This window comes from Pristis pectinata, chromosome 9 (assembly GCF_009764475.1).
Source record: "Pristis pectinata isolate sPriPec2 chromosome 9, sPriPec2.1.pri, whole genome shotgun sequence".
Classification (NCBI taxonomy): domain Eukaryota; kingdom Metazoa; phylum Chordata; class Chondrichthyes; order Rhinopristiformes; family Pristidae; genus Pristis; species Pristis pectinata.
Window position 1 is genome coordinate 33,049,928 of NC_067413.1, and position 22,468 is coordinate 33,072,395.

Here is a 22,468-nt window from a genome sequence, read left to right on the forward strand (position 1 = left end):
ATTAAAAACTACTTACTTTCTATCCCCGTTCACTGAAGAGGGACGGATGTGCTTGCAACAGGGTTGACTTGGTACAGCTTCAGAGGCCGATTTCCAAGCCTGAGAGCTGCCTCGTTGGGCTCCACAGGGGCACCCACAGCCCAGGTAGAGACGGAGGTTGCTGTGCTGGTTTAGGAAACGGACTTCCGTGGGGTATCCGAGTCTCAGTATCAGTGCGGGTAGATCCATCCAAATACAGATCGCATGAGTTCTGTGGTCCTAACCTTAGGGCTGCTCCAGGTTAAGTTCATTCAAACCAATTCCCAGTCAGTGCCTCAGAAGTGAATTTCCAGCAGGAGGTGCTCGGTAGTGATGGGGTGTGGAGATGCTGGTTGCTCTGACCGAGGAGCGTCATGGGTCCTGTGTACATGTAGACTGAGACCAATGGACACCTACTGTCAAACCCAAGATCACCCATTGGTCTATCCAGTCCATGCATTTCACTGCATGTACTCAGAGAACAAGCTGGTGTCCTCAAGTAGCCACATCCTTTTGACTTCTGAAGTCTTCATCTGCTTCCCCTCTCTTGTACATCCACAATTGGCTTCTTAATGTGAAGCAAGAACTTTAATCTCCAAGGCTTCTAGAACATGGTTTTCACAACCTTCAAATGTTCCAAAGCACTTTACAACCAGTGAAGGGTGGTCATTATTGTGATGTAGGAAATGCAATGGCCAATTTGTGTACAGCAAGCTCCCACAAATAGTAATCTGTTTTATGTATGTTGGATAAGAGATAAATAGTGGACAGGTCACCAGGGAGAACAACTCCCAAAATCTTGTTCAGAACATGTAATGAGATCTTTTACATCCACTTTACTCTGCTGAGGGGATCTTGATTTAGCATTATATCTGAAACACAGTACCGCTGACAAAGTGGCGCCCCCTCTGTATTTCACTGGGAATATCAGTCTAAATTATGTGCTCAGTCACTGAAGCAGTTTGTACTCACAACCTATGCCTGATGACCCAAATTTGTGTGTACAGCAAGGTGACGTATTTACAATCAACTCAACAATAAGTTTAGTAGAAAATGTAAAAAAAAGCTTTAATTATTCCCCCTGCCTATTTCCACCATTTAAAGAAAAATATGGATAAAATAAAAACAAAACTGTGGGGAGAAAATCATGATGTCAGAATATCTTAAATACATAAGTTGAAATCACTGTATAAGATCATCACTCTTCACACTGCTGGCTTTTGAGTTATATTAGTGATCTTATAGTAACAAACTTAAGTGAACATAGCGTGTTATATCAATGAACTCTGCAGAGGTAAAGTACAAATCTGTTTTTCTCTTTCACCACTTCTGAAGTCTGTGGGAGCCAGTTGCTTCAGCAAGATTGTGTAATACGTGATCAATCCACCACAAGAGTGTTTTTTTGTTTTGTACTTCACCACACTGGCCAAGCTCTGCATTTCGCTCAACTTACTCAAAGCAACATAGTTCTTTAATTGTCCACGATAAACACAGATTGCTTCCAGTCTTCTTGGCAATGATCAAGCCACATTTGCAATATTCAAAGTTCTTCTTTCTCCTCCCCACCCTACTGTGCTTGTGGTATGGATTTGCAGTTGGGTTTCTTAAACCACCTTTCCTCGAAGTCTGAGCCTGACCCGATGGCAAGGTTGACCAGAGCAGATGAATTGGGAGGAGCAGCACACCTTTCAGCCTCAGCACCATTCTTAATCCTTTCTGGAAAAAGATCCTTGCCCATTGTCTAAAAGAATGGGTAAACACATTTAATATTTACTGAAACAACAAAATATTTACAATAGATCATAGAATCAAACAGTGCACAAAGAGGCCACTCTGTCTATTGGGTCTTGCTGACACTTCAGAAGGAACGATTCAACTACCCCACTCCTTCCCTGTAACGCTGAAAGTTTCCCTTTACAAGTAAATATCCAGTTCCTTTAAGGAAGCCGGTACCAAATCTGCTTCCATCACCCTTTCAGACAGTGTAATCTCCATCCCTACAACCTGTTGATTAAGAAAATGTTTCATTTATCCCTGAATTTCTTTTTCAAATTACCTTAAATAATATTCAGCAACGTTTCAATTTTCAAATCCCTCCTTGGACTCGCACTTTGGTAGCCCTGTAATCTCCTCCAGCCCTATAACCCTCTGAGATCTTCAAGTTCCCTCAATTCTGACCTTCTGCATATCCCTTCTCCATTGCCCTGCCAATGACATCTGTACCTTTAGCTACCAAGGCCCAAATCTCTGAACTTCTCTTACCAAACCTCTCCTCTTCTCTCTATTTAGACTCTCCTTTTTGTTCATCTGCCCTAACTCACTCTATCAACAATACTTTCACCAACAACACCTAACTCTATCCCTGCCTCATCCATGCCTTTGGTAACTCCAGACTTGATCTCCAGTACTCTCCCATCTCCCACCAGATGTAAACTTATAACATTAAAGGTCCACATATAAATGGAGTGTCGCCTCCTGTTTAATTATTTTTATTTTACATGTACAGCATCTGTAGTTCTTTTGCTCATTGATTATAAATACATGTTGTTATTATTGTAAAATCAAGCTATTAATTGCAAAATTATGCAAATCCATTGGCAGTGTTAAAGAAGCATTACCCACATTAAAACAATTCAATTTTAACCACAGGGAACAAGTAGGCCCCAGTTAAAAATACTGTTCAGCTGTTCCATGCTATCAAGGGTGCTCAGTCAGAAAAAAAATTGGTCTTTCAGCCTTTTCCAAAAGAAATAAATTTATAGTGTCAGTGTTAGTATCAAATTTGAAGTATCATTCCTTCTAAAAGGTCACAGAATTGAACTGGATAGTGCATGGAAGAGGGAAAGCACTGCAGAATTCAATAAATATGAAGTACCGTGTTCCCTCCGAAACATTTTCTGGTTAACAGTGAGGTCTGTGAGATTCTCCACACTGATGTCTGACAATTATTGCCCATACAGAAGAAATGAAAGATTCAAAAATTCAGAATCAGAATTATCAATAACTTAAATGATGTGAAATTTGTTTTGTGGCAGCACTACAGTGCAAAGACATAAAATTACTATAAATTACAAAAATAGTGCAAAAAGGAATAACAAGCGAGTATTCAAGGGTTCATGGACCGTTCAGAAATCTGATGGCAGAGGGGAAGAAGCTGTTTCTGAATCATTGAGTGTGGGTCTTCAGGCTCTTGCACCACCTCCCCGATGGTAGTAACAAGAAGTGAGCATGTCCTGGATTCAAGGTAAATGTGAGGAGAGTTGTTCCAGAAGCTCATTCTAGAGGAGCTACAGTAGATTTACTAGAGCAATCTCAGTTCCTCAGGGCTGAGGACAATTCAAGTTCATATGTTCCAGAGAGATTACCTCATATACAACTCTAAACTCCAGACAATGTGGATACATTCTGATCAATAGCTCCCACGAAACAAGCTTCTCTACAAAGGAATCAGTCCAGTAAACCTTCATTACACCCCCTCTCAGGACAAATATAACTTGCTGAGGTAAAGAGACCACAGAGTTCCAAGCAATGTTACACTAAAGTTCTCAATCTGCTGCTCCAACCTCCTTGCAATAAAGGCCAAGGTCTTTCTCATCATTCGGTGCACCCACATTAAATGCCTCTTGGCACAGTTCATATTGGGGCACAGCTAATGGTTTGCTTAACATGCAACAAATCTCCATCAATGCCTCTATCGTTCTCTACTTCAGTGTAGCCTCTTGTCATAATGTTTCTCAATGGTACATGAACAGCTCCATCTGAAGTGTTTGTTTGTTATGGGTTTCCTCCGGGTGCTCCAGTTTCCTCCCACATTCCAGAGATGTATACGTTAGGAAGTTGTGGACATGCTATGTTGGCACTGGAAGAGTGCCGACACTTGCAGGCTGCCCTCAGAACATTCTCAGTAATGCAAAAAGGTGCATTTCACTATGTGTTTCGATGTACATTTGACTAATAAATAAATACCTTTTAAAAAAAGATTTATGATCATGCTGCCAAGGACTCAAAAGCCCGAGTTATAGATAGAAGATGGGCAGGCTTGGACTTTATTCCTTGGAGTGTAGGAGACTGAGAGCTGATTTCAGAGGTGTATAAAATCATGATGGTCATGGATAGGGTGAATGCACACAGTCTTTTTCCCAGGGGCTAAGGTTTAAGGTGAGAGGGGGAAGGTTTAAAAGGGACCTGAGGGGCAACTTCTTCACGCAGAGGGTGGTGAGTATATGGAACGAGCTGCCAGAGGAAGTGGTTGAGGCAGGTACAATAACAACATTTAAAAGACATTTGGACAGGTAATTAGTATAGGAAAGGTTTGGGGGATATAGGCCAAATGCGGGCAAATGGGACTAGCTTAGATGGGCATCTCGGTAGGCATGGACAAGTTGGGCTGAAGGGCCTGTTTCCATGCCGTATTACTCTAGCTAGTCATAAATTTAAAAGCTGCATTTTGTTAGTTATCTTATAAATATTCATTTTTATGATGTAGTATGGCATTAAGTTTTGTGGATAAACTCTTTATCATTCAATTAGCAGTTTAATTTTTTCTTCTCTGTCATGTGCCTTTAGATGTACGTCCGTGGACTTCTCATGGAGTCCAACAAGCATTCCACAGCTTTCCCAACTCTCAGGATGCGGAAATCCAGCATGAGTGCAGTGAGCCTATTTAAGTAAATGGAAGAAATTGGCTACTGGTCATAACTATGAAGACACGAGGTGTGCGTTGGCTGTGGTAAATTGGGAAGCAACGTCAATAAATGTGAAAGAAAGCAAAAAAACAGGCTAACATTTAAAGAAATTAAATGCAGTTCACAAGTAATGTATGTCCCTACAAAGCAAAAGAAGCTCGAGGAAGAGTGGTCCAGCTATGGCAATCAAGAGAGGTTAAAGATTGTACTATATTGAAAGAAAAGGCTGATAAATAGAGGGATATGTGGGAGGAAGGGGTTAGATAGTCTTAGGCGAGGTTCAAAGGTCGGCACGATCTTGTGGGCCGAAGGGCCTGTATTGTGCTGTACTGTTCTATGTTCTATGTTCTATTAGAGGGGAATCCCATATCACCTCCTAATGTACACCTGGAAATAAGTTGATACACATTGCCAAGCAGTGATAAATATAAAATCATCCCAAAGCTTCTTTCAAAAATTAGGCTGCTTACATTTAATGCAAGCTTCCGGTTCTTATTGTATTATATGTAAGCTAACAACTTGCAAAGAGACCTTTTTTTGCATTGAGGATATCCCCTGGAGAGAAAAGCTGGAAGCACTCAACAAGCTTAATCAACCATTATAGCAATGTTTTATGGAGAACTAGATGGGATAGTGTGGTTCCTTGCCCAAAATACAATTGCCTAACAGTGACATGATTCGCGTATGGAGTAGAAGGCTTTTGCTGAAGATGTTTTGCATTAAAGACATTTTACATTAAAAAAAACCCTTTGAGTAAGTTAAATGCAATCCTCCCATAACAAATGGGTGGCTCCGTGGATAATGAAGGGGTCAAACCAACTGATGTACAGGATATAGTGAACTGTTTTATTTAGAGGACAATTTCCTGTTGCATGCTGTCTCATGCACCCTCAGTAAAATGAACCTCACTGTTTGTTAACACATTAGGCTCACATCCAGATGCTCTGGCTCACAACAGGCCAAATTACATGCATGTGTTGCAGGCCCAACAATTTTGACATGGTCTAAAATAAACTGTACATTATGTTCTGCCAGCCGAGCCTTTAAACTATATAACCACAAACAAACCCTTGCCAAGTGAAATGGCATACTTTTGAACATTAATCATATAGAGTCGTTAAAATGGATTCCAAAGGAAATCAAATAAAATATAACCATCATTAAAAAAGCACCCAGAAATATCAATTGTGATATTTTCTGCAAAATCAGAAACAGATTTCCACCGTCAGACCACCTCAGAGACATTTTAAAGTGCCGTATGTATTAAGAGTTACTTGCTGTTGCAAAGCCTTGTTATGCATGTTAATATGGCAGCACAATGCAAGGTCGCACAAGAAGCAAATCTGATGATGTTGGTTGAAGGAGAAATATTGCCCGAGAGAACTCTCTGATCTTCTTTGAAATAACACCAACGGGATCCTTAATGAACATCTGAAAAAGCTAACAGATTCTACCTTTAACATTCCATCCAAAGAAGGCACTGTTGACAATGCAGCACTCCCCTCTTCTTGGTGCTCCCATCAGGCAGGAGGTACAGGAGCCTGAAGACGCACACCTCAAGGTTCAACAACAGCTTCTTCCCCCATTGCCATCAGGTTCTTGAACCGACCTGAAAAACCCTAATTCTACCTCAGACTATATTTCCCTCAACTTGCACTCATGTCGTTATATTATTTTTGTTTATTGTGTCAGACAATTTACGTTAATTTAAGATTATATAATTTATGTTTGTCATGTTTGTAATGTACTGTGCTCCTGCCGCAAAAAGCTAATTTTCATGGCATTTATACCCTGGGTATGTATGCCCATTTAATAAGCTTGAACTTGAATACTTTCTGCTTTACCTTAAACTCAAATCCATAAACTTTCATCTCAGTGGTAAGTGTATAATGAACTAAGCCAAGATGAAGACTCAGCGTTGTGCTGAGATCTATGAACTTACAGTGGTCTTTCCAAAAAGTGGACAAATCCCAGGTTACTAAAATCCATTTCGTTGCTTATAAGGAAACGTTAATGACCACTAGAGTTCCTGTACATGGCTATAAGGATCTGCACCAAATTTCATTTATTTGTCACTTTTGGGACAGCCATCTCTGGTTGTGGGGTCTTACAATCTGCTGTCATTTCAGAGAGAAGGAGAGAATCACTCATGTAAAACTATATAAAACTTTGGTTAGGCTGCACTTGAAGTATTGTGCGCAATTCTGGTCATCCCAATACAGGAAGGATGTGGAGGCTTTGGAAAGGATGCAGAAGAGATTTACCAGAATGCTGCCCGGATTAGAGAGAATTAGCAAAAAGGAGAGGTTGGATAAACTTCGGTTGTTTTCTCTGGAGTGTCAGAGGCTGAGGGAAGACCTGAAAGAAGTTTATAAAATTATGAGAGGCATAGATAAAGTAGATAGTCAGAATCCTTTTCCCAAGGTAGAAATGTAAGGCACTAGAGGACATGCATTTAAGATGAGAGGGAGAAAATTTCAACGAGATGTGCGGGACAGTGGTGGAAGCAGATACGATAGTGGCATTTAAGAGGCTCTTAGATATACACATGAACATGCAGGGAATGGATGGATATGGACCATGTACAGGTAAAAGAGAATTAGTTTAATTTGGCATTATGTCCAGCACAGACATTGTGGACCAAAAGGCCTGTTCCTGCGCCATACCGTTCTATGTTCTCTTGTCTGTGTGAGACTGGAGTTATCTATCGGTCCAAGATCAAATGGCATCAAAATTTGGAAGCAGAATAAAATATACAGCCACAAACACATTGCACTTTTGAGATTAGTGATCGAAGACAAATTTCTATTCATTGGAGTTTAAGAGTAGAAAATGCCAGTCATCTCATCTGTAGGAGTTCTGGATATAGAAAAACTCACTCAGTTTCTAGTAATATAAAAATGCACTCCCAAACAACCAAAGCTCACAATACCTTGGTTAGGGCATTCAGCACCTCTTCACTCAGATTTAGGCTGCTGAGCTGCTGACTGATCTCTTCTTGCACAGCCTGGCTCCTCTCCAGGACAAATGATGCCTGCTGAGGCTTCATCATCTGCAACAGAAGCCTGAGCACAGATGATTTTACAAGTTAACCTTTCACACTGCAGAGAAAGCTGCATCAGATAGTAAGCGATATGTTAAAAACAAAGTCCAGTCAGTCCAAGCTCATCTTGTATTGATGAGAGTTGAAACTCCTGCTGTGCTTTGTAAGCATTGAATATGTGGCGGTTAGCGTAACGCTATTACAGCACCAGCGACCCAGGTTCAATTCCGGCTGCTGTCTGTAAGGAGTTTATACGTTCTTCACTGTATGTTTCGTTGTACATGTGACTAATGAAGATATCTTAATTGCTCTACTCAAACTCAAGAAAAACTGCATTTAGTAACAGAAACTTCTCAAAGGGTTATTTTTGAGGTATCTATTTTAGCACACAAGGTGAAGATACAAGAGACTGCAGATGCTGGAATCTGCCAGTACAGATGCTGCCTGACCTGCTGATTTCCTTCAGTGTCATTTGTTACAACATTTCTAGATTTGAATGCAAGTGTGGGTGGGATGAAAGTTTCTGCCGTGTCTCTCTCAGCATCATAGCTGGATATTCAGATACAGATTAGTTTGTTGTCAGATACATCCAGGGTGCAATGAAATTCCTTGCTCACCTGAAGCTCACAGAGTAAACAGTGTACATGGTGATAATAAACACAACAATAAATACAGCAACGAGCACAAAACAACAGAATGGTGCGAAGTATAGTAGTGCAAACTGAAGTAGTGCAAAAAGCAATGCTAAAGTGACAATAACAGAGGAGCTAGAATTAAGGGTTCAAGAACGTGGCGGCAGCACCACCGGGAAGGGGAAGCTGTTGGGATGGAATGAAGGGAAGACTTCAAATGTGAAAGGCAGAACAGGCATCAATGACTGAATACTTCTATCTACATTGGAATCTTTTGAAAAATAAGTTCAAGAGAGTAGTAAGAATACAAGGAGAAAGTGGTAAAAACAAAGAAAACCATTGTTTACATACCAAGTATATTTCCAGCAGAATAAAGGTGTATTAGAAGTGCACAGAATCATTAATGTGCAAAGTAGCTAGTAAGTTTAGAGGATATTAGAGCAAAGTTCTGAGCAGCAGAGACAGGCTGGGCCTATAACCCAGAAGACAATGGATCAAAACCATTCTCAGTTTTCTGTGCTTAAGTTCAAATACTGAGACGAGTTCTAATGCAGGGTTTTGATCCGAAACATCGATAATTCCTTTCCTCCCTACAGATGCTGCTCGACCCACTGAGTTCCTTCAGCAGATCGTTTGTTGCTCCAGATTACAGCATCTGCAGTCTCTTGTGTCTCCATGACTGGCTAAAGGGCTTGTTTCTATGCCACATGACTCTCTATACTTAGCCATCTTTCTGTGCTACCAGTCCAAGCAACTAATTTAGAGATTTGTCAATCAATTGAAACAGCCTCAATGTTTGCTTGTACTGATAGCACCTGGTTAAATAACCTCTCCTTTAAATAACATCCTTGATTCGTCTACAGAACTACGCTCACGCTCTGTGCCTTGCCCCTTTCTGCACTTCATGTTGTGGCAGTGCACAACTAATCAAGCAGGAGATGCAGCTGCCACCTGCCAAGTGAAGCAGGTCACAAGTAGCGACAAAGTCACAAGCAGTGGATCTGAGGCCCTGCCCTGGACCGCCATCTTGGCCTTCTGGCAGCCCACAGAGGCCTTTGAACTATTTTTAAATGCCTCAGAGATGACTAAATTTGAATAATTAAAATTATTTGTATAGATTTGAATAGTTAAAAAAACAATGAAAATAGCTTAATCTACTAGAAATTAATTAAAAATCTAACATAACATAAAGGAGAGTAAATAAAGCACTTCATTAATTGAGGTTGGTACTCCCATTCAAATGAATGGTGTTGTGCTACTCCCTAGCACAGGGCATCCAGTGCTTCAGCTCAGTGCAACTGTGCTCAGCCAAGAGGGAAGTTAGCTGCATTTTGTAACACACTTACAGAGAAGTCTGAGAACAGCTGACCCGCCAGCAGGAAAGGGCCAGCAGTTCTCTACTTTTTTTTAATTTCAAAAATAGACTTTACTCATAATAAAAAATATATGCAAAGGAAGAAAAAATGCAAAACAAAAACTTTTACATTCATGATCGTTACATTTAGTAGTGTAAACTTAAAAACACAAACAAGAGCATCATTGCCACTGATGTGGCTCCCTGAGGTGATACTTCTTTTGTTGTTCAAGGACTTCCCCACCTAACTCTGCTCTCCAAGTGCGGTAGCGGAAGGATCCCAGACTGTGGTCCTTCCTCACAGAGCCTTAGCATTGGCTGCACCGAGCTTCAGTGCATCCCTCAGCACGTACTCCTGCAGCCTGGACTGTGCCAGTCGGCAGCATTCCCTTACGGACATCTCGCTGTGCTGGAAGACCAACAAGTTTTGGGCAGACCAAAGGGCATCCTTCACCCAGTTGATGACCTTCCAGCAGCACTTGATCTCTGTCTCGGTGTGTGTCCTGGGAACAGTCCGTAGATCAGAGTCCTCTGTTACACGGCTGCTGGGGGTGAACCAGGACACAGACCCTTGCATCATCTCTGTAAGGAGAGAATTAAGTGCAGAAGTGTGTAACACAAAGTGGTGTCAGCTTGGAATGTGGGAAAGTTTTGAGAATGCACAGGAGTACTGATACACAGTCTTGAGAGTAGATAATGATGACAAACATGTCCTTCTACAAACATGCTGTCTCTGTCTTTAAGATGTGTGCCTAGGCTGAAGGCCATGAGGGTTAAGAGGGTACAGCCTGGTACCATGACTGAATGGAAAAATACTGGGGTAGGAATTATGCTAGGTTTTGAAAGGTATAAAAAGAGGCGACTTCTTTGTGCAAATTGGAATCTTGTCTTAGGCTGGGCCGCGACTAGAGCTAAGAGACAGAGAGGAGGCTGCAGAAAAGGCTGTCAGTTACTTGAGGTTCCCTCCGGCATTATGTAGATTGGTTCAATGATTGTTGTTAAGTATTATTTTGCTTATTTCTGTATTTTATTGAAGTAATTAGTGAATAGTCTTTATATAATCCTAATAAAGTAGTTTTTTTATAACCATTACGTGTGTACAGTGCCTCCTTTTGTTTGCGAATACCTCTTGCTCCTGAATCAAGAAAGAACAAGGAACGAAATTTTAAAGTATTTTTGTTACAGTCTCCATACCCATAGTCAAATAGCAAATCCATAGTCAACAAAGAGGTGGGTGACTGTTTCTTCCCCACCGCAGCTGTCCCGATGGCAGCATGCATTGGGGATGATACGTCATCAGCAGAGGAAAGATCTGACTGGGAGGGCACCTCTCACCGCCAGCCAAGCGAGGTCTTGGTGCTTGTTGGTCAGACCTGGTGATGCGGCATTCTGCCATATGGTTTGGACCATTTGCTCCAGGAACAAACCCACAGAATCCACAGTGTCCCTGTCCCACAGTGTCTGAAGTACATTCTGCGCTGACCACTGCCTGATTGACTTCTGAACAAAGGTGTTTACTTGGAAGAACTCTTCCACAAAGGACAGGTAGTGCGGCAACGTCCACCTGACTGGGACGTTGAGTGGTAGAGGGGCCAGGCCTATCTTCTGCATCACCAGGGCACATAGTTACACTTGGTGCCCACATACTTTGAATCCACGCACCGCCTGATACAGCCACATACGAAGGTGGTCATCAGGATGAGGGCAACTTTGGGTACACTTTTGCCCCCATTCTCTGGGGACTTGTGCAGCGTGACCCGTTGGACTCGCAGGTAAACTGGAGGATGTCCCAAGTGATTACCGAGGCAGGGGAGCGGGGAATAGTCCACACTTGTGCCAAGTACAGCAGCATTGAGAGCATATTGCACCTGATAACCAAGTTCTTCCCAGTTATTGACAGAGAACACTTTCCACAGACCCAATTTTTGTTTTCCCAAACTGCTCCAGCCAATTCTTGTCACATGCCTTAGCCCCTCTGAACCAGATCCCAGCATCTTCAGGTAGTCGGACCTGACGGGCCAGTTACCAAAGAGCATGGCTTTGCTCTTCCTGCCAGCAGTTCTCTACGGCCATAGACAAGCAAAAACAGGCCCATTAATTGTTTATAATGAAAAATGGCTGGCACATATTGGTTGGCTTAAACTTAACCCTTTTAAGTACCAGGTGATCAATAATACAGCAACAATCTTTCTGACTCAGAACATGGCAGAATTTGAAGTGTTTTTAAGAAATAGTTAAAATTGTTACACATTTTTCCTCATGTTTATCCAGATCTTCTTTCCCTCATTGCACATCTCTTTCTGTATCCAAAATGAATGTAAGTTAGCTAGGCTCTTCTCCCTCACTCCTCTGTTCACTGAGATCCCAGATCTCCCGGTGCTCTCACCGTGTTACTATTAACTTGCACTTTCAGCAAGTCACAATATTTTGAGCTGAAGAGTGCAGAACAACGTTTGATTATTGGGTGTCCTGTACGCTGCCTAGCAACAGCGAGATAAATGACACGCAAAAGGAAAATACTGCAGCTATTAAAGAGGTAAGAGAGATGCTGGAAATACAGAGCAGGTGAGTCAGTGTCTGTGAAGAGAAACAGAAAGACGATTGACTTGAAATGTTGACACAAGAGACTGCAGATGCTGGAATCTGGAGCAAAATACAAACTGCTGGAGGAACTCAGCAGATTGAGTCCATTTCCCTCCATAGATGCTGCCTGACCTGCTGAATATTTCCAAACCAGTTCTGATAAATGACAAATGAAGTTTGCATGCTAAAGACATACCTTGCTCTTACAAAGGACGAACATGCAAATAACCACTGATCCCTCAGCTCTCCTCCAATTTTGGACTCGGTTTCTAGGTTAATGCCAAAGGTTGAATAGGAAGACGAAACATTCCCTGGTGCCTTTCTACTGCCTGTCAACATCAGAACTGAATTCTCTTCTGTGGACACATGTGCGGGGCAAATGGACTGCCTTTCACAAACCACCGACATAGAAGATCTTTTGTTCACGTTTTGAAGCTGTGCACAGTCAGGTCCAGTTTTAGATGATTCTGCCTGTCTCGCTGGCTGCAGTGATGTTCTGAGGCAGTGCCCGTCCTTGCAGTCTGGGACAGACGGTACTGTTGGAGATGATAAGGCTTGAACAAGACCTAGGTAGGCTTCAGCTAGTTTCTTCCAGTACCATGGGTTGAGAGGATGCAAGGAAATTAACTGTTGTAAACAGCAAATCTCCTGAGTCAGATTTCCAGCATTCCGGTAAATTTGAATGTTGAGATTTAGAACAGTGGTGAGGTGGTCTGTGTTCGTTACCTCTGTTCTCTTGGAAAAAAAAGCACAGCAAACAGAATTAAGGAGGCCTAAGCATTTAAGGTACATTAAAGCAAGCAAGAAATTGGCCGAGAAGTGACACATACTTAACTTTGCAGTGCAATTAGCATTTATTGTATCTAGAACACAAAATTACTGAAGGAAACAACACTAAATGCTACTGGTCAATTGCACCTGGTGCTAGTACTTAGACAGATTTCTCCAACTGATGGAACTCCCCTGTAAACAGTCCCGCAAATTTTTCCTTCTAAACAATTAAGAGGCATATGGATAGGTACTTGAATGAGCAAGGCAGAGGGACATGGAATTAATGTAGGCAAGTGGGATTAATATAGGTAGGCATGATAGTCAGCATAGATGTGGTGGGCCAAAAGGCCTGTTTCTGTGCTGTACAACTCCATAACTCTTTAATTAACATCTCTTTCAGTTAGCTATACTTCTGAATGTTACTATAAGCTAGCTAACAATTTATTTATAGTTATTCCTATTTTCCATTAGAGTAAGGACCTCCAATAGACCTTGTTTTTTTTTGTCTCTTTGAGTGGAGCACGTGCCCAGCCTGACCTGCCGGGCATATCTTCCTGCTCTGCATTTCACAACTCCCACATTCTTTTGTGTGGGTTCTTTTGTCCACATTCTTACTCTTACCTGTTCCCATTCACTCATTACCCAGACAACCATGTTTACAGCTTATCCCATGGTCACATCTGTTCTACCCCATCAGAGACATCCCCCTCCCCCACGCTTAACAAGCTTCTTTTGTCTCCTTTTCAGTTCTGACGAAGGGTCTCCAATCTGAAACATTAACTTTGTTTCTCTTCCCACAGATGCAGCCTGATCTGCTGACTATTCCAGCATTTTCTGTTTTTGTTTTAGAGTTCCAGCAACTGCAGTTTTTCTGATTTTCACAGACCTCTTTCAACATCACTTGGTAAACCTACACAGTCATTATCCCTCCAATCTGAGGCCCCCGTCAAGCAGTCTCAGCTAGAATCATAAGACTCATACAACACAGAAGCAGGGCCTTCAGCCCAACTCGTCCATGCTAACCAAGATGCGCATCTAAGTGAGTCCCATTTGCCCGCGTTTGGGCCATATCCCTCTAAACCTTTTCTATCCATGTACCTGTCCAAGTACCTTTTAAATGTTGCTATTGTACCTGCCTCAACTACTTCCTCTGGCGGCTCATTCCATATACACAACATTTAAAAGGCACCACCGAAAGCATCCTATCCGGCTGCATCACAGCTACAGCTCACTTCCTGCTGCCTCGGGAAAGCAGCCAACATAATCAAAGACCCCCTCCATCCTGGTCGTTCCCTCTTCTCCCCCCTTCAATCAGGCAGAAGATACAAAAGCTTGAAAACACGCATCAGTAGGCTCAAGGACAGCTTCTACCCCGCTGTTATAAGACTCTTGAACAGCCCTCCTGTACGATAAAGAGGAACCCTTGATCTCACAATCTACCTCGTCATGGCCCTTGCACCTTATTGTCTACCTGCAATGCACTTTCTCTTTAAATGTAACACAAACACTATATTCTGCATTCAGTTATTGCTTTTCCTTTTGTACTACCTTGACGTACTTAAGTTCTGAAATGATCTGTATGGATGGCATGCAAAACAAAGTTTTTCACTGTACCTCAGCACATGTGACAATAATAAACCAATTAATAGAAGGGGTTTGCTACTCCAACACTGCAGAATGCAGCAAATCTACATCAACCCACTGCACTGCAAATATTTCTCATCTCCACAGAACTTAATTCATCCATATTTTATAAGGCACTGTCTATGGTCCTGTGGTTACTGGACTGATATCTATTTTTAAAATCTGCTTTGAATAATATTTTGTTTTCTAGAATCTACAAAAAGTTACGTTGCATATTTCTGATAATACTCATCAACACAATTTATTCTAATTTCTCTTCTTGTTTAGTTCTTTCAGTTAAGAAGCATAATAGTCTTCCAAAGTATTTAAACAGCCAATTAATTACTAATTGGTTTATTATTGTCACATGTGCTGAGGTACAGTGAAAAACTTTGTTTTGCATGCCATCCATACAGATCATTTCAGAACTTAAGTACGTCAAGGTAGTACAAAAGGAAAAGCAATAACTGAATGCAGAATATAGTGTTTGTGTTACATTTAAAGAGAAAGTGCATTGCACTGAGATACAGTGAAAAACTTTTGCTTGCATGCCACCCAGACAGATCATTCTATCCATCAGTACATCGAGGTAGTACAAAAGCAAAAAACAAAATTAAGTACTGAAAGTGTAGTTACTGTTGTAATATAAGAAACACCGTAGCCAATGTGCATACAGCAAGCTCCCACAATATGTGCAGGTTATCTGCTGTCAAGATAAATGCTGACATCAGGGGAATCTCCCCGGCTCTTTTTTTGAAATAATGCTGAGGGAGCTTTCACATTTTCCTTGGAAAGTTTCTCAAGCAAAAGGTGTCACCTTCAGTACTGTGTAGAGAGTGATGGATTGTACTATAATGATCAAGTCTTTTGCATTTGAACCCATGACCTTCCAATTCAGAGCTAATGGAACTACTCTAAGTCACTTTGTGATACTTATAGAATTTGTAGAGACTAAAATGTAGTTTAATTTTGCACTGACATTGTTATGACTAACCAATTTTTGTGCTATATGTAAGGCATCTTCTTCTCTGCCAAGGTAGCTCAGACATCGAGCTCGAGCCTCCTGTAGGTCTCTTCTAAGAGCTATATTTGTGTCTGGAACAAGAGCCAAGCTACTGGTGTATTCACACAGTGCTTTCTGCGGAAAAGAAAAAAAGGTATAGCACAATAGTCATGATACAGTCAACAGTAATCAAATGAACTTTTATTACATATTACTTAGACTAATAACAAAACATAATAAAGCAAAAGAACATAACATATGGTTTTATTCCAAATTTAAAACTTTATGCCAATGCAGCCCTGGACATGCTTCTGGTCGTGAAAACAAGGTGACCATGTATTTCTTTTCTGTCCACTTGACTGAATGGACAAAAGAAATGCCAAAGTTCTTCTGAAAGTGTAAGTATTAATATTTGCAGATCAGAGGTGGGCTACAGTTCTAGTTACCTGATAATCCTGCCGCTTAAATGCTAGGTCTCCTCGAAACTTCAGGGCAGTCAGTTTCTCCACATCATCTGCTGTAGAGATGTCGTCCCAAAACCACTGGAATTGATCAAGGCAGTAAATATTGAAACAGAAGGAGGATGTAATTTGTTTTTAAACTCTGAACAATTGGCTGATTTGGTCACTTTGTGATAAGGAAACAATTGGGGTATTTTCACTTTGGCCAGGTTACTTTTATAAGAACTTAATGACTGTTTTCAAAAGGCAAACACAAAAATGTAGCAGACTAGAAACATTTACCTTTACCCAAGTGGAAAAAATAGGACAGGATATTTATGCCTGAACATTTATAAATTACTGAGTAGAACATGGCTGGAGTATTCTGGGCCACCACACTTTAAGATACTAAGGGGCAGAGACTTACCAGAATTTATTTATTTATTTTTCAAGATCTAGGCATTGCTGGCAAGTCCAGCAATCATGACCCATCCTCAATATCCCTTGAGAAGGTAGTGGTGAGCTACCTCTTGAATCATTCCTTCTGGCAAAGGTGCTCCCACAGTGCTGTTCAGTAAGGAGTTCCCATATTTAGACCCAGTAATGAAGAAGGACTGGTGATATATTTCCAAGTCAGATACTCCAGAGACTTACAGGGGAACCTATAACTTATGCTCCTATCTGCCTGCTGCCTTTCTTCTTTGCAGTAAAGGTTGCAGGTCTGGAAGGTACTGTTGGAAATAGCCTACGTAAATAAATACAACGCATTTTGTAGATGGTAGACACTTCAGCCACAGTGTGATGGTGATGGATGAAATGAATGTTTAGTGTGGTGTGGTCAGCTTCTGACCTGGTTTTGTAGCTCCATTTTTGTGTGTTTGGTCCAGTTGAGTCTCTGGTCAATGGTGACTTCCACCTTCCACCCCCCCACCCAAGATCTTGATGCCAGTGAATGTTAAGGATAGACAGTTTGTTGAAGATGATCACTGCTCAGCTCTTTTATGGAAACAGTATTACCTGCCACATACCAGCAATGCCTAAGTGTTATCTAGGGCTTCCTGAACATTGGCATGAACTGCTTCACTTGCTGAGGAGCTGCATGTTCATAAGCAAATATCTCCACTTCTGACCTCATAACAGTCATTGATGAAGCTGAAGATGGTTGGGCCAAGGACACTTCTCTGAAGAATTCCTGCAATGATGTTTTTGGAATGGGATGGGATGATTGCCCACTGACAACCACAATCATCTTCCTTTTTACGAAGTACAACTCTAACCAGTGAAGTGCTTTCACCAACCAGTGACTCCAACCAGTGTGGCCTCCTCTACATCAGTGAGACAAAGTACAAACTAGGCAACTGCCTTGATGAGCACCTGTGCTCTATATGCCATGACCTTCTGGAGCTCCTAGTTGCTAGCCGTTTTAATTCCCTTCCCCATTCCTACACTGGCCTGTCTGTCCCCGGCCTCCTCCACTGCCAGGGTGAAGCTAAACACAAAGAGGAACAGCACCTCATATTCTGCCTGGGTAGTCCACAACCCAATGGCATGAACATTGAATTCTCCACTTTCAAGTAAACTGCTCCCTCTCTGTCCCTTTCTCTCTCCTCCTTACCTACCCAGTTCCCCCATCACCCTGTTTCTTTCTCCTCCTCCATCCACTCCATCTGCCCATCATCCACACACGCCTCCCACTGGGTTCCCTCCCCCTACTGTTCCCATCTGCCCTCCCCACCTCCGTTATACCATTCCGTGCTCCACCTTCCTTTCCTATCAGATTCCGTCATCTGCAGCCCTTTGTTGCTTCCACATCAACTCCCAGCTTCTGTCATTATTTCCTCCCTCCCCTCTTCCATCTGCCTATCACTCCTCCTCACCTGGATCCACCTATCGCTTGTCAGCTCTTGCTCCACCCTTCCCCTTACCTCTTTATGCTGGCTATCTCCCCACTATCTTTTAGTCCAGATGAAGGGTCTCGACCTGAAACATCGACAGTCCATTTCCCTCCACAGATACTGCTCGACCCACTGAGTTTCTCCAGCAGTTTGTTTGTTGCTCCTGATGCCAGCATCTGCACTCTTTTCTGTCTCCTGCTTTCACCATGCCAGCCATCGACTTCAATTTTACCAGAGCTTCTTGATGTCACACTCAGTTGTGCTGCCTTGATGTTAAGTGCAGTCACTCTCACTTCATCTCTGGATTTTGGCTTTTTAATCCACGTTTGGACCAATGCTGTGATGGTGGTCCTGGCAAAACCCAAAATGAGCATCAATGAGTAGGTTATTGATGAATAAGTGCCACTTGAATGCACTGTTGATGACATCTTTCATAGAAACGTAGAAAACCCACAGCACAATTCAGGCCCTTCGGCCCACAAAGCTGTGCTGAACATGTCACCATCTTAGAAATTAGTAGGCTTACCCATAGCCCATTTTTCTCAGCTCCATGTACCTATCCAGAAGTCTCTTAAAAGACCATATCGTATCCGCCTCCACCACCATTGCCGGCAGCCCATTCCACACACTCACCACTCTCTGAGTAAAAAATTTACCCCTGACATCTCCTCTATACCTACTCCCCAGCACCTTAAATCTATGTCCTCTTGTGGCAACCATTTCAGCCCTGGAAAAAAGCCTCTGACTATCCACACAATCAATGCCTCTCATCATCTCTATCAGGTCCCCCCTCATCCTCCGCCGCTCCAAGGAGAAAAGGCCGAGTTCCCTCAACCTGTTTTCATAAGGCATGCTCGCCAATCATCATTGCTGATGATTGACAGTCAAGTTATCTGCTGCAGTTTGTGAATTGGGCACTTTTCCACATTGTCAAATAGACTCCAGTGGGAGAATCTCAGTGGGAATTTGAGGTGGATCATCCATCCTGGTTGAACATGGTCGTGAACACTTTAGCCTTGTCTTTAGCATTCACGTGCTGCACCTAGTTACTGTTGAGCATCTGTACTTTCTTGCTGGATGTGACAGCTCTGCAAAGCTTTGATCTGATCTATTAGTTCTGTAATTACTTAGATCTGCCTTGTACAAGCTGTTTTTGCTCTTTAGCATGCATTCAATCCAGTGTAACAGTTACAGGAATTTTGTCTTGTGGCTGGTGCTACTTCCAAAATGCCTTTCTGCACTTCTCATCAAGCCTGGGTTAATCCCCAGACTTGGTACAACTAGGGATATGCTGAACCACGAGGTTACAAATTGTGGCGCAGACCATTTCTGCTGCTGCTGCTGGTCTACAGCACTTCAAGAATACCCTGTTTTGACTGCTAGATCTGCTCTAAACCTATCCCATTTAGAATGAATGAATGCCACACAACATGATGGACAATGTTCTCGGTGTGAAGATGAGACTGCATCTCCACAAGATAAAAGGGACCTCAGTTATGTGGACAGACTGGGGAAGTTGGAATTGTTTGCTTTAACCCTAAGGCAAACTACTTTAAATTTCTAAACTTAATGAAAATGCTTAAAATTCTGAGGGATCTTGACATTGTACATTGGGAGAATCTACTCCCACTGGTGGGGTGAGAGGAGAGTGGATAAACACATGTAAAAGTCAATGAAATGCTTTTAAAGGTAGGAAGTGCACCAACCAATTTGCTTAGAGCAAGCTCCCACAAACAACAAAGTGACAATGGCCAGTTAATCTGTTCTCAATCATAAGAAAGACCATCTCATAGAGTAATACAGCATGGAAATGGGCCCTTCAGCCCAACTAGTCCATGCTGACCAAGATTCCCACCTAAGTTAGTCTCATTTGCCCATTTGGCCCATATCCCTCCAAACCTTTCCTATCCATGTACCTGTCCAAGTGCCTTTTAAATGTTGTTAACGTATCTGCCTCAACCACTTTCTCTGGTAGCTCATTGCATATACGGACCATCCTCTAGGCGAGAAAGTTACCCCTCAAGTTCCTATTAAATCTCTCTCCCTCTCACTCTAAACCTCTAGTTCTTGATTTCCCAACTCTGGGAAAAAGACAGTGTGTATTCACCCTATCTATGCCCCTCATGATTTTATACACCTCTGTAAGATCACCCCTCATTCTCCTATGCTGCAATGAAGAAAGTCCCAGTCTGTTCAACTTCTCTATAACTCAGTCTTGTACAACTGTACATTTCAGGGGACTTACCCCCCAAACATTTCAGCCAAGTAACTCCAATAGTTCCCACACAATAACTTTCTCTCTGACTGCCAACAATGTCCTTACAAAGCTGCCGAGGATGAGGATTAAGGGTTCAGAGACCGGGCAGGTGCGGGAGTGCCCTGAAGCTGCCCATTATACCCCAGCGAGTGTTTATTTGCCCGCCTGGTCCATTCACCCAAGGGTGCAGCCCGGACCTCGTTTGCTGTTGGACCGCAGCCCCGCCGAACGTTACACCAGCAACTCGCTCTACCCGCCGTTCTCCAAATACTAGGCGACGCCTCCTTGCCTCTGGCTCGCAGAACCTCGGTTTGTAGCCACCCGGCTCCGTCCCCCGCGCCGCCTTCCTCGCCTGAAACTCTTCGAAGACCGATTCGTCGAACTCGCGGCCCACATCCACCATCTTGCTGCACTGCTCAGCACCGGATAAACAGTTCGTCCAGAGCACAGCGGAGCAGCACAAACGTTCCGAGCCTTTCCCTATCCCCCTCAACACGGGCTAATCAAATTCACTACATTATAACTGAGGACTAAAGGTTATGTTAGCCATGGGTCACTTTTTTTGTTTCTAAGGCACAAAGGGTTAACTCCCTCCAATAAACTTTGTTACTGCAACACTATATTCTGCATTTTGTTATTGATTTTCTCTTTGTACTATCTCGATGTACTTATATTTGGAATGATCTGTATGGATGGCATGCAAAAAAAAAGTTTTTCACTGAATCTCAGTACATGCAACAATGATAAACCAATTATCACATCATCTAAGAATGGCGGTCAAGTTATTGAACCAGTATCTAGAGGTCTGAGCTAATTTCACTCTAGCAAATTTGCATTTAAATAAATCCAAAAACATATTACTGGTGACTAAAACAAAACAGAGTTCATTAATGCTTTTCAGGGAAGGAAATGTTCCATCCTTAACCAGCCTGGCCAAATGTGGCTCCAGACCTATTAATGTGGTTGACTCTTTACCAAAATGACCTAGCAACCCAATGGGATCAGAGGGTGGTCGGGGATGGATAATAAATAGCATCCTGTGAGCAAATAAAGGTAGAAAAAGGTTGACACTCTAGTGGCAGCATTTAGAGTATGCTACACTAACAGAACTACCTGGCAATTGCAGATATTGAACCCAAAATGCAGTCTACTCCTCTCTCAAGTGGGTCAAATTATTCCTTGTCACTATTTCAAACAGCAGGGCTGTTGTCCCTAATGAAAAATTGATGAAAGGTGTGGGACTTGAAATGTTAACAGATCCCCTTTCCACAGATGCTGCCTGACCTGCTGAGTGTTTCCAAGATTTTCTGGTTTTGAGTTGGCCAGTGCTTATCCCTCAATTAACATTCAAAGATTATCACCTCCTTTTCACATGGCACCCAACTTGTACACAGCTATTTTTCCTGTCTTACAACAGTGATTACACTTAAAAAATACTTCACTTTGATGCTTTGAGAGGAAAAAAAACTTCAAAGTTACATAGACTATGTCAAAAGAATGGGCATGAAATTCAACATGGAAAGCATGAGTATCCAAACAAAAAAGGCAATTGTAATATTAATAGAGAGTGACTGAGTGCTGCGGAGAAGGAAATGTTCATTTGGGTGAATCACTGAAAACAACTTCACTGGTGTAAGAGATAGTCGAAATACCTATCTTTACTTTAATGGTGTTGAGTGAGAAAGTTATGCTTCCACTGGTGAACCCTGCACCTCAATAAGTTTATTGGCTGTGGATGGTGCAACACAAATCAGCAGAAAGGTTAACTTAAAGGGATAAGTTTATGATATCCCATTGTATAAACTTGGCTTGTACTCTCAGGAGTTTGGAAGAGAGATGATCTAATTAAGAAGCTTAAAATCCAATGAGGGAATCTAGAAAAAGCAGATATCATTTTAAAATTACAGCCAGGCCATTGAAGAATGAAATCAGGAAACACTCTTTTCATAAAGGGCAGTGGAAATCTGGAATTTACTCCTCCATGAAGGGGAACCAATTGAGGTTGAAATTGACAAGTTTTGCTTAATTATAAAAGGGCAACCAAGTGATGGAGACGGGTACAAATCAGCCAACATTTCAGAATGACAGATAGGTTTGAGGGACTGAATAACTTTCAACCCATCCCTACCACACTCTTCCTTATTTTCAGTCAGTACAGAAATTT

At 42.1% G+C, this 22,468-nt stretch overlaps 1 protein-coding gene across 3 annotated transcripts; it reads right to left on the reverse strand.

Moving 5' to 3' along the window:
- Window positions 1–1,011: 1,011 nt before the first annotated feature.
- On the reverse strand, window positions 1,012–20,716 carry zgc:101716 (uncharacterized protein LOC492784 homolog). Of its 3 annotated transcripts, XM_052023247.1 has the most exons (7): window positions 20,594–20,716; window positions 16,159–16,254; window positions 15,704–15,847; window positions 12,512–13,050; window positions 7,636–7,768; window positions 2,894–2,956; window positions 1,450–1,759 (listed from the first exon to the last, which is right to left on the reverse strand). In XM_052023247.1, the coding sequence occupies exons 1-7, from the start codon at window positions 20,705–20,707 to the stop codon at window positions 1,586–1,588; spliced, it is 1,263 nt and encodes a 420-aa protein (XP_051879207.1). In that variant the 5' UTR covers window positions 20,708–20,716; the 3' UTR covers window positions 1,450–1,585. The 3 variants fall into 3 exon arrangements, with proteins under 3 accessions (XP_051879209.1, XP_051879207.1, XP_051879208.1); XM_052023248.1 differs by lacking the exons at window positions 2,894–2,956; window positions 20,594–20,716 and adding an exon at window positions 18,133–18,387; XM_052023249.1 differs by lacking the exons at window positions 2,894–2,956; window positions 7,636–7,768; window positions 20,594–20,716 and adding an exon at window positions 18,133–18,387 and having other exon boundaries at window positions 1,012–1,759.
- Between the last annotated feature and the right edge of the window lie 1,752 nt (window positions 20,717–22,468).

Bases quoted from the DNA above. Each gene is read 5' to 3' on its own strand.
- zgc:101716 (XM_052023247.1), bottom strand. From the start codon at position 20,707: ATGGTGGATGTGGGCCGCGAGTTCGACGAATCGGTCTTCGAAGAGTTT. The intron at 16,255-20,593 runs GCAAGGAGGCGT...GATCAATTCCAG, and splicing joins CGAGGTTCTGCGAGCCAGAG to TGGTTTTGGGACGACATCTC. The intron at 15,848-16,158 runs GTAACTAGAACT...TCTTTTCCGCAG, and splicing joins TTAAGCGGCAGGATTATCAG to AAAGCACTGTGTGAATACAC.